This window comes from Pongo pygmaeus, chromosome 12 (genome assembly GCF_028885625.2).
Source record: "Pongo pygmaeus isolate AG05252 chromosome 12, NHGRI_mPonPyg2-v2.0_pri, whole genome shotgun sequence".
NCBI classification, from domain to species: Eukaryota; Metazoa; Chordata; class Mammalia; order Primates; family Hominidae; genus Pongo; species Pongo pygmaeus.
This window is the reverse complement of record NC_072385.2, coordinates 28,933,554-28,945,512: the sequence shown is the minus strand read 5'-3', so window position 1 is coordinate 28,945,512 and position 11,959 is coordinate 28,933,554. Positions and strand designations below refer to the sequence as shown.

The following is an 11,959-nucleotide window of genomic DNA, read 5'->3' as shown; positions in this document are numbered from 1 at the left end:
TTCCGGCGAAATCCCTCCCACTCAGGAAAGTCCCTAGAAAGAGAGCGCAGGCGCCTGGGTATCACATGGCCACTTCCCGGAAGCGCAGCAGACCCGCTCAACTTCATCCTGGGTTGAGGCGGAGGACAACTCCCGGAATTATGGCGAAGTTCGGGCTGGGGCAGGATCCGCAGAGCACAGCTGCAGCCACTGTGCTAAAGCGGGCGGTAGAACTAGATTCGGAGTCGCGGTATCCGCAGGCTCTGGTGTGTTACCAAGAGGGGATTGATCTGCTTCTGCAGGTTCTGAAAGGTGAGCAATGAGCCAAGGCGGGGAGGACCTGAGGAAAAGGAGCTGGTTCCTGCTGTGTCTGGGGTGAAGTGAATGAGTTAAAAATGATTTTTCCACACCACGAAGAAGCAGTTAAATACAGAAGGTGGGATATTCTACAGGACAACTGGGCCGCTTTCTTTTAGATCTTTAATAGATTGATGTCATCTAGAAAAGGTGGGGAGGCTACTAGTCTAGATTTTAAAAGACTTAAGAGATATAAGATATAACGCAATGTAATATATAAGCTTTGATAGGACCTGGGTTTGTACGAACTTTAAAAGACATTTTTGGATCTATTAGAAAAGTCTGAGTATAGATTGGGGACATTAAAATTATTTTCTTAGGCAATATGATTTTTTTTTCCAAAACTATCCTTAATTTTTAGAGATGCAGACCAAAGTGTTTTAGAAAGAGATGCTATGATGTCTTTAGTTAATTTTCCTTAAGCAAAAATTTCTTAAAAATCGAAGCTCTATTTGAGCAAAAATGCTAATTTAAAAAATTTAGGTGATGGGTAATAAGGGTGTTTATTATACGATTATTTTTAATTTTCTGTTTAAACATTTGCATTTAAAGCAAGCCAAAGTAAAATTATGTAGCGGTAGAAGAAGAAAAGTTTTTCTTAAACGGATGAAGTTCGGTGTGAGAAATGCGCAGGGTTGTGGAGGAGACAGTGAGACTTTTCCTATTACTTATTCAATGTTGAGAAATACCCAAATATTCCTTAACACCCAGCACAACCCTGGCTCACAGTAGACACTCAATATTTATGTATTAAATTGATAAGATCAGCTCCTGCTCCCCAACCCCCGACACTCCCGGTCTGGACTAAGCTCCCTCTGTGCTTTCTAGTTTAAGCTTCTTATAATTATATAAGTGTTACAGAATCTTTGAGGCAGCAGAGGGGAGCCCTTTATGGTTTGGTGCTTTGGTCAGAACTACAAACTCTACCGGCCGGGCGCGGTGGCTTACTCTTGTAATCCCAGCACCTTGGGAGGCCGAGGCGGGTGGATCATGAGGTCAAGAGATCGAGACCATCCTGGCCAACATGGTGAAACCCCGTCTCTACTGAAAATACAAAAATTAGCCGGGCATGGTGGCACGCACCTGTAGTCCCAGCTACTTGGGAGGCTGAGGCAGGAGAATTGCTTGAATCCGGGAGGCGGAGGTTTTAGTGAGCCGAGATCGCGCCACTGCACTCCAGTCTGCCAATAGAGCGAGACTCCGTCTCAAAAAAAAGAAAAAATAACTATAAACTCTACCTTGCCTGGGGCATTATTTGATGATAATGATGACAGTGACAACAGCAATAAGCATAGCTATCACGTTTCAGTGCTGAGTGCCAGGCATTACAGAGAACATTAAAAGCATGATCTCATTTCATCCGTACCAATTGCCCTATCAAGTAGGAGTTGGTGGTATTCTCGTTTTACAGCATAAAAAGTATTGTTCGCTTTCAAGTTCTGCCACTAGGAGGTGGCAGAGTCACAGTCAGAGCCCAAGACCTCAATGACTCCGGTATACTGAATCCCAAAAGACAGATGGTGTACTGTGTTGGTCAGGTGGAACACTGCTCAAGTTTTGGCTGCACTAGGAATCTGAAGCAGGAGAATCACAGTTCTGCTCTAGGGTGCTTCACTGATCCCGTAGAGGTTACAGAGACAGTGATGTCACATAGATGGGTTAAGACCAAAATGCAAATAGCGCTAATACAGGGAATAAGTGCCAGGAGAGAGATAGCTATAGATAAACGCAATGAGGATTTAAACAGTTAAAGGTCATGTGAGGGTGGAAAGGTAGAGGTGGAGTTTGATTGGAGCTTTGGAGGAAAAAGCATTTCAGAAGTCAGAAATTCATCTAAGAGTCTTCAAATTCCTGTGCTGTCTTATGAAATAAGTAGTTTGGTTGAGCATGTGTCTGAAGAGGAAGAGTGAGAAGTAAAGTTTAAAGGTAGATAGGGGCTTGGATCACATTGTGGATGGCCTTGACTACCAGGAGATTTTAACTCATTCCACAGGCAAGGAGAAACCATTTAAGGTTTTTACAAAGGAGTAACATAATTGGAGTTGCATTTCAGGGCTTGTCTCTTTCAGGAATGTGCTCTTTTCTCACAGATATTTATTTGCATGGCATACTCTCTCTCCTATTTCAGGCCTTTACACAAATACCACCTTCTTTGTGAGGCTTTCCCAGACCTCCAGTGTAAAATTATAACCCCATCCCAGCACTCCCTGTCCTCCTTCATTATTTTATTTAATAGCACTTACCTCAATCTAATATACATGTTTTGCCAATTTATTTTTATTGTTCTCTTCCTACTTGAACGATAGAAGAGAATTGTGTCTGTTTTACTAACTGCTGTATCCACAGCACTTAGAACAGTGCCTGGCATGTTGTTAGTTCTCAATAAATATTTCTGGAATAAAGGACTGAATATGGCAAGGATGTAAGGTAGACACTAACCTGTAGAGACTGAAATTAAGCAGACCAATTAAGGAGCTCCTGCTGGAATCAAAATAAGAGGTGAGTATAGCCCTTATAGAAAACAGTATGGAGATTCCTCAAAAAATTGAAAAGAGAACTACCATATGATCCATTGATCCCATTACTGGGTATATATCCAAAGGAAATGAAATCATTATGTTGAAGAGATATTTGTACTCCCATGCTTACTGCAGCACTATTCGTAATAGCTAAGATAGGGAATCAACCCAAGTGTCTATCAGCAGATGAATAAAGAAAATGTGGTACATATATACAGTAGAGTACTGTTCAGCCATAAAACATGAAATCCTGTCATTTGTGACATGGACAAACTTGTAGGAAATTGTTAAGTGAAATAAGCCAGACACAGAAAAACAAATAACACATGATCTAACTCATATGTGGAATCTAAAAAAGTTGATATCATAGAAGTAGAGAGTAGAATAGTGGTTACCAGAAGCTGGGAAGGGCAGTGGGTAGGAGGAATGGGGAGAGGTTGGTCAAAGGGTACAAAATTACAGTTTGATGCCAGGCGCAGTGGCTCACGCCTGCAATCCCAGTACTTTGGGAGGCTGAGGTGGGTGGCTCACTTGAGGTCAGGAGCTCGAGACCAGCCTGGCCAACATGGTGAAACCCTGTCTCTCTTAAAAAAAAAAATTACAGTTAAATAAGAGGAATAAATTCTGGTGTCTTATTACACAATAGGGTGACTAGAGTTAATAATGTGTTGTATGTTTCAACATAGCTAGAATGAAGGATTTTCAATGTTCTTACCACAAAGAAACCATAAATATTTGAGATGACAGATATGCTAATTACCCTGATTTGATCATTACACAATGTATACATGTATCAAAACATCACATTGTACCCCATTAATATGTGTAATTATTATGTGCCAATTAAAATTACATAAAACCTTTTTAAAAAGATGAGACATGATAAGGGCCTGAATGAACCAGGGAGATGATACCAGTATTAAGATAAGGAGGGGGCACTGGCACATGATTAGATATGGGAGTAAAGTTAATGGGAATCAAAGATGGCTGTAAGGGTCCAAGCCTGAGAAACTGTAGCGTAATGATTGAAGGATGGGTCTATGTGTGAGACATTGCCAGCTGATCAAGGACAATGACTAAGACTGAACTACTACATAATTTAAAGTCTAGCAATGTTGAGGAAAGGTTGTGTTTTGCTTTTATTTGGGCAGGAGAGGGATGGGGGAAAGCTAGAATGAGCTCTGTGGAATCAAAGTTATCAGCATGAACTCATGGTTTTTAATATTTATATAGATGGACAGAAACAAATACGTATAGATGTATGTATATATAGATGTATGTGTTAGTAAGCCTACATATACCTCCTAGCTGTATTGACTGAGAAGGTCTAGAAGTAGTGGTGGGACTCCCCCAGCAGCAATGAACACAGCTGGCACCCAGAATTTGGTTTCTCAATGCCATTCTTCAATAAAAGTGACTGAGGCTCCTTGGAAAAGTGTATTTCAAGGCTGGGGCAAAAAATAAACAAGATTAGTTTTAACAAATCTTTTGGCTTCCCTGGGCCACATTGGAAAAATAATTGTCTTGGGCTACACGTAAAATACACTAACACTAACGACAGCTGATGAGCTTAAACACACAAACACACACACACCCCCCTCATAATGTTTTAAGAAAGTTTACGAATGGCCAGGCGTGGTGGCTCACGCCTGTAATCCCAGCACTTTGGGAGCCCTAGGCGGGTGGATTGCTTGAGGTCAGGAGTTCAAGACCAGCCTGGCCAACATGGCGAAACCCTGTCTCTACTAAAAATACAATAAATTAGCCGGGTGTGGTGGCAGGCGCCTATAATCCCAGCTACTCCGGAGGCTGAGGCAGGAGAATTGCTTGAACCTGGGAGGCAGAGGTTGCAGTAAGCCGAGATTGCGCCTCCAGCCTGGGCAACACGGCGAGACTCCGTCTCAAAAAAAAAAAGTTTATGAATTTGTGTTGGGCCTCATTCAAAGCTGTCCTGGGCCACATGCAAGAGTTGGACAAGTTTGGTTTAAAACATCTTGTGGCTGTGCATGGTGGCTCATGCCTGTAATCCCAGCACTTTGGAAGGCCAAGGCAGGTGGATTGCCTGAGCCCAGGAGTTTGAGACTAGCCTGGGCAACATGATGATACCCCGTCTCTACAGAAAATAGAAAAGAAATACAAAAACTAGCCAGGCATAGTAATATGTGCCTGTAGTCTCAGCTACTTGGGAGGCTGAGGTGGGAGGATTCCTTGTGCCTGGGAGGCAGAGGTTGCAGTGAGCCGAGATCATGCCACTGCACTCCAGCCTGGGCAACAGAGCCAGACCCTGTCTCAACGAAACAAAACGAAACAAAAAAATCCTGAATCAAAATGTAAGGAAATAATAGCTATGGGGGCTTGACAAAAGGACACAGGAACTAACATGAAGGAGATGTCAAAGCCAAAGCTGATAAAATTTGAGCAGGAAAATGATAGTATTGGATTATAACTCATAGAGTAAAATAAATATCCATGAGCCAATACTATTTAATTGAATAAATAGATTGAGAAGGAATGACGGAAATAGAAAACCACCATTTTTGCAAACATCACAGTCATAGTTGTCGCAGGCAAGGACCATCAACAGATGCTAAAATTAGTGGGAGAAAGAGTGATGGGAAGCAGGATATCTTTCCATAAGGTACTTACAAATTACAAAAGAGAAAATAGTGATTTTACAGTGGAGAAATCTGAACTACACCTTTACCAAATGGTCAAAGTTAACATCATCAGTAGTAAGACACATCAACATCATGTACCCACTGAACAAGGCACATCACTTCTGTGATTTTCTTGCCAAAAATGCATAAACCAAGTCTAATCATGAGAAAACATCAGACTGTCCAAAATGAGAGACATTCTGCAAAAATAACTGACCAATATTTTTCCTAAATGTCAAGGTCATAGAAGGCAGAGAAAGATTAAGGAACTAACACAGATTGGAGGAGACTAAGGACACATAACTAAATGCAATATGGGATCCTGGAACAGAAAGCAAACTTTCATTAGTGGGAAAATTGGCGAAATTCAAATAAGGTTTGTAGATGAGTTCATAGTATTGTTTCAGTGTTAATTTCCTAGCTCTGATACTTGTAGTATGGTTTGTAATACGTTAACATTAGGAGAATCTAGGTGAAGGAGGTTATCTGTAGCATTTTTGCAAATTTTCTGTAAATATAAAAAACTCAAAATGTTTTTTAAAATGAGAGATTAAAATGAAATTATTGGCTGGGCACTGTGGCTCACGCCTGTAATCCCAGCACTTTGGGAGGCCGAGGTGGGCGGATCACCTGAGGTCAGGAGTCGGAGACCAGCCTGACCAATATGGTGAAACCCCGTCTCTACTAAAAATACAAAAATGGGCCGAGCATGGTGGCTCATGCCTGTAATCCCAGCACTTTGGGAGGCCGAGGCAGGAGGATCACTTGAGGTCAGGAGTTCGAGACCAGCCTGACCAACATGGTGAAACCCAGTCTCCACTAAAAATACAAACACTAGCCAGGCATGGTGGTGGGCGCCTGTAGTCCCAGCTACTCGGGAGGCTAAGACAGGAGAATTGCTTGAACCCGGGAGGTGGAGGTTGCAGAGAGCCGAGATCATGCCACTGCACTCCAGCCTGGGCGACAGAGCGAGACTCCGTCTCAAAACAAACAAACAAAAAATGAGATTATTATGGAAAATATAAGCGATGTTGAAAGGAAAGAAGGGGAGGAACAAGAAGTGATTTGTTGACTGATTTGGGAGGAGGGGTGGTTGGGGTAAAACTTTATGATCGTGTATATTCAAAAATAACATTTTTCTGGTAGCTGGAAAAATGTGCATTAACTATAATGGGGAAGTCTGGAAGAGTAGCTGGTTTTGTGGAAGATAAATATTTTTTGCTATCTTTTAATTATGCAAAAATTTCAAACTTGTGGGTAATTAGGATAAAATAGTGCTCAGACATGAGTTTGACATGTAATGAGCCACCTTTCATCCCACCAGATTTGATGTCCCAGAGATGAGACATAGTGTCAAGAGCTCCCACTCCTAAACCAAGCTGCATCACACTTTGTGTAACTATGAAGGTCTTGTATGTTCAAGCCAAATTTGAGCTTATTATGTATGTTTGAGGACTGAGGCAAGCCATACTAGAGGATAGGAAATTTGTAGAAAACTTGAGAAACTGAAAATAATCCCCAAATTAAATAGAAAAACTATTTTGATACTTGATAATATATATTTTTAAATTTGTAGGTACCAAAGATAATACTAAGAGATGTAATCTCAGAGAAAAAATTTCCAAATACATGGACAGAGCGGAAAACATAAAGAAGTACTTGGACCAAGAAAAAGAAGGTAAAGAGGTTGTTTTAGAAAACGCATCCATAAACAACTGTGACCGTCCATTCACCCAATGTTTCTGGCTCCTGCCCTTTGGAGCTCTGTGTGGTCTGGACCAGTTGTCCCTGGGAGCTTACAGGATTTAATCTGTATTTCCACTCCCATACAGGAGTTGTTCTTAATTTTTTTGTTTGTTTGTTTTGGTTTTTGTTTTTAGTTCGGGGTGGGAATGTCAGACACCCCTTTGAACATCTGATGAAAGCTATACATACTGGAGAATGTTACATGCCATTTTTAAGGGGTTCACAAATCCCTATGAAGCTTATGTGTGGACCCTATGTTAAGAAATACTACAGAGGAATACTGAATGTAAATTGTGTATTTTATTTATATTTCCCTTTATGAAATGACCAAAATCATGAAAGAAGCTAAAGAAACTCCTGGGCTTTCTCTCAGATTTTGTTGTGAATCAAAACACCTCAGGAGTTAAGCATTCCTAATGATTAGAGGTCAGGTAGGTATTGTTCCCTATTATTAGTTCCCTACTCCTAAGCACCCAGTTTACAAATGTCTGTAAATGGCCATTTCCACCCTTACCTGAGTGTATACTTGCTGCTTTCTATAGCCAAAGGTACTGCTGCCCTCAAAAGCCAGTGCCCCCAGGCCCCAGCTTTTCTTCCTCTCTATACTTTCTACACCCCTTTCCCCATCTCTTCCTACTGTTCTGTATCAGTACATACCCTGGGGACCCCCCACTGAGCTCCTTTGTTCAGTGGGAATAAAGTTGTGTTTCCTTAGCCCCGATTTGAAATTTAGAATGAAATTTTACTCCAAAACATTGATGAAATATAGTACCTTCAGCATTGTGGTTTTGAGTACATGGAATTAAATTTTTAACCTCTATGTGGCTATCTTGGCTTAAAAAATAAGGCATAGTTGCCAACATTATCTATGTGGAAATATTTGGAACAGAATCCAAACTACTGATTTTTAAACAAAGTGTAAAGTATAATTTAGGGGCTACCATTAGGGTTTTTTTTTTTTTTTTTTTTTTTTTTTTTAAGACAGAGTCTCGCTTTGCTACCCAGGCTGGAGTGCAGTGGCGTGATCTCGGCTTACTGCAACCTCTGCCTCCTGGGTTCAAGCAATTCTTCTGTCTCAGCCTCCCGAGTAGCTGGGACCACAGGCACCCGACACCAAGCCTGGCTCATTTTTTTATTTTTAGTAGAGTTGAGGTTTTGCCATATTGGTCAGGCTGGTCTCTAACTCCTGACCTCAGGTGATCCTCCCGCCTCAGCCTCCCAAAGTGCTGGGATTACAAGTGTGAGCCACCACGCCCAGCCAGGGGTCATAATTTTTTAAAACCTTAAAGGTTTCTGATAATTTTTTCAATGCTCATTTTGAATTAACAAAAGCAATAGATCTATCCTATTGATCCTGTGACATCCCAGTCTTTAGCTTGAGTTATTAAGAAGTACTAAAAATTTGTTTAAAACTCTACACGTGCCAAGAAAGACTTTGAAGCTTCATATTATACTGCATTAATGTTTTTTCTTTCTCTTTTTTTTTTTTTTTTTTTTTTGAGGTAGAGTCTTGCTCTGTTGCCCAGGCTGGAGTGTGGTGGCGTGATCTCAGCTCACTGCAACATCCACCTGGGTTCAAGTGATTCTCCTGCCTCAGCCCCCCAGGTAGTTGGGACTACAGGCGCCTGACATCACGCCTGGCTACTTTTTATATTTTTAGTAGAGCTGGGGTTTCACCATGTTGGCCAGGCTGGTCTCGAACTCCTGACCTCAAATGATCTACCTACCTTGGCCTCCCAAAATGCTGGGATTACAGGCGTGAGCTACCGCGCCCTGCCCTGCATTCATGTTTAATACTCACTTTAGTTATTAGATTGCAAGACATAAAAAGACAAGTCTGAAGAGAAGGACCAGATAGCCACTGAGTTTTAGTATGTGGTGCTACCCATGGTGACAGGAAGTTATTGAATACCTTTATATATACACTACTCCCTTCAACAAACTGCCTGGTCTATAGGATCTGGCTCAAGGACCTGTTCCAGGAAACCTCTAGATTTTCCCCCTTGCCTAGCCTCTGTGAAGGCAGAAATCACTTAATGGAGTGGTTTGCCTTAAATACCTTTGTACATGTAACATCCTGCAATGTATATGATATTTAGTAGGCATTCAATAAGTATTTGCTGAATAAGTTAAAAAAATTAATATGTATCTGATGCTGATTAATCACTCTATATAAAATATAAAATGTGTAAAAAAAATGCTCACTGGTTTTACTGTTGAAGCCTGTGTTTTATAGATGGAAAATATCACAAGCAAATTAAAATAGAAGAGAATGCAACAGGTTTCAGTTATGAGTCACTTTTTCGCGAATACCTTCATGAGACAGTTACAGAAGTTTGGATAGAAGATCCTTATATTAGACATACTCATCAGGTATGTGAACATACTAAAATATAATGAAATATCATATTGAATGTACTAAATTAGTAATAATCCATTCTAATGTCTTTTAGCTGTATAACTTTCTTCGATTTTGTGAGATGCTCATTAAGAGACCGTGTAAAGTAAAAACTATTCACCTTCTCACCTCTCTGGATGAAGTAGGTACCTGAAAGCACTTACTCTTTCTTAACTTATTAACTTTATTCAGTTACAAGATGTAGTCCAGTCAAGGAAAACACAGATGCAGTGCTTCAGCTAGATTTATTTCCTTGGGAATTAACTTATTATCTAACAGTATGCATAACATGTCATAAAAAAAGTTATTGATTTTAGGATGCTGATTTTGTATTTGGCCACTTTGCTAAATGCGCTTATTCAAATAGTTTGTTAGTTTAGTCTCTTGGATATTCTAGGAGGCAATCACACTGTCTGCACTATGGACAATTTTGTTTCTTTACCAATTATTATATCTGGGGCATGGCAGCATGATATGGTAGTGGGCATCTCTATCTTGATTTTGACTTAAAATAGGAATGCTTCTAAATAATTATGATTTCTACAATTGATTTCAAAAGGTGTCAGCTCCACTTGGATGACTAAAACTATTCTAAACTACATTTAAGGAGACAGGATGGAGTTATGTTCACATTAGAAAAAAAGGTGATTTTGATAAAAACAATTGCTCTTTAAACTACCTCATATTGTTTGGTTGTTTCTTTGAGATAACAGACATTGAAACTAGTATAGAACATTTCCATCTTAATCCACCTGTGATATAGATTGTATAGCTTAGGGATAATTTAAGATAGTAATAATAACTGAGGCAGATAATCGTATTTTTGCTATTAACAGGGCATTGAGCAAGCGCAGCAAAGTAGAGGCCTGCAAGAAATAGAAGAGTCACTCAGGAGTCACGGAGTGCTGTTGGAAGTTCAATACTCTTCTTCAATACATGACCGAGAAATTAGGTTAGTCTACAATAATGTTTTAATTTTTATGCAGTTGATATATACTTAAAATTTTTGTAAATGTTTTATATAATTGCATATACTTAATAATTTATAAATATTTAAAATTCAAATAAAACTCCATTTAGTACTTTTTCACTTTCGAGAAGAAAAAAAACACTTGGCTTTCTTTTTGACAAAGTAAGCCAAGTGTTTTGTGTGTGAGTTTAATATTTCCTAATGGAATAATATTTACATGTTCTGTGTCACAGAAAAAGAGAATACTTTTCTGTCTACTCAACTGTATATATAGTGTTATGATATTAGAATAATTTATTTCTAGTCAACTTAATATTGACTTAATGTGGCTTTACTTCTTATGGGTTATTAAATATTCTAGTAGGCATGACAATTTCCTGAGTCTATAAGAAAACAGAATATGCAGTTATTTTAGTGATATCTTCCTTTTGTTTAGCACAGTGGTTATGTTTATAGCAAGGGCACTCAGTTTTAATAAAAACTTAATCACAAACTAAATATGCAAAACAGATGAAAATGCAGCTGCTGTAGTTATTAAAGCAGAGGTCGGGGTCCAGGGCTCCTCCTGCACATTCCCCATCTCTAGGTAGGGGAACTCTTGAAACACCACCAGTTTCCCTGAATACACTTTGCCACCACTTGTTAGCAGAACACGAAAAAGTTTTATCAACAAGCTGAAATTCAAGATTAAACTATCAGATAATTAAATCAACTGATTGTTTCTATGACTGTTTTCATTGTGGACAAAGCTCATAATGAACCCCAGGTTTGATTCAACTCATGCCACTGGAGGAAGTGGTTTGCTTTGTTAGGGGGAAATTTTGCTGACCCTTAATACACTACAGCTTTATTAATAGTCTGACTTAAATGTCTTGAATATAATACTATATACTAATTTCAACAGGTTCAACAATGGATGGATGATTAAGATTGGAAGGGGACTTGATTATTTTAAGAAACCACAGGTAGGATATAATCTTATGAGTAAATGTGTAGCACTGTTTTTGTATCATTTTTAATGATACTCTTTTCTTCTCTTCTTAGAGTCATTTTTCCCTTGGATATTGTGATTTTGATTTAAGACCATGTCATGAAACAACAGTGGACATTTTTCATAAGAAGCATACAAAAAATATATGACGGGCAGTAGCCTAATTTGTATTATGTCTACTTTAAGTGAATATTGGATTTTTTTTAAAAGATCACTTTTATAATGTATGAATTTAACAATAAACTTTTATATTTCTACTAATTTATGGATCCATCGTTCAGTTGTGGGAACAATCCTAAATATTTTTGTAAATATATTACTCAGTAGATTTACAATGTTTCT

The 11,959-nt window shown here is 39.2% G+C and overlaps 2 protein-coding genes across 8 annotated transcripts in view; one reads left to right on the top strand and one right to left on the bottom strand.

The window, feature by feature from the left end:
- LOC129030874 (MIT domain-containing protein 1-like) lies at nucleotides 1-11,878 on the top strand. 3 transcript variants are annotated; one of them, XM_054476706.1, is made up of 7 exons: nucleotides 1-291; nucleotides 7,089-7,190; nucleotides 9,495-9,631; nucleotides 9,712-9,798; nucleotides 10,493-10,608; nucleotides 11,531-11,591; nucleotides 11,671-11,878. In XM_054476706.1, exons 1-7 carry the CDS (start codon nucleotides 66-68, stop codon nucleotides 11,764-11,766), a joined length of 825 nt encoding a protein of 274 aa, XP_054332681.1. In that variant the 5' UTR covers nucleotides 1-65; the 3' UTR covers nucleotides 11,767-11,878. The 3 variants fall into 3 exon arrangements, with proteins under 3 accessions (XP_054332681.1, XP_054332682.1, XP_063505278.1); XM_063649208.1 differs by lacking the exon at nucleotides 1-291 and adding an exon at nucleotides 5,771-5,888; XM_054476707.1 differs by lacking the exon at nucleotides 9,712-9,798.
- The window catches only part of LOC129030883 (large ribosomal subunit protein uL30m-like), a 69,764-nt gene that overhangs the window by 52,276 nt on the left and 5,529 nt on the right, over nucleotides 1-11,959 (bottom strand). The gene's annotated exons all lie outside the window — the stretch shown is intronic.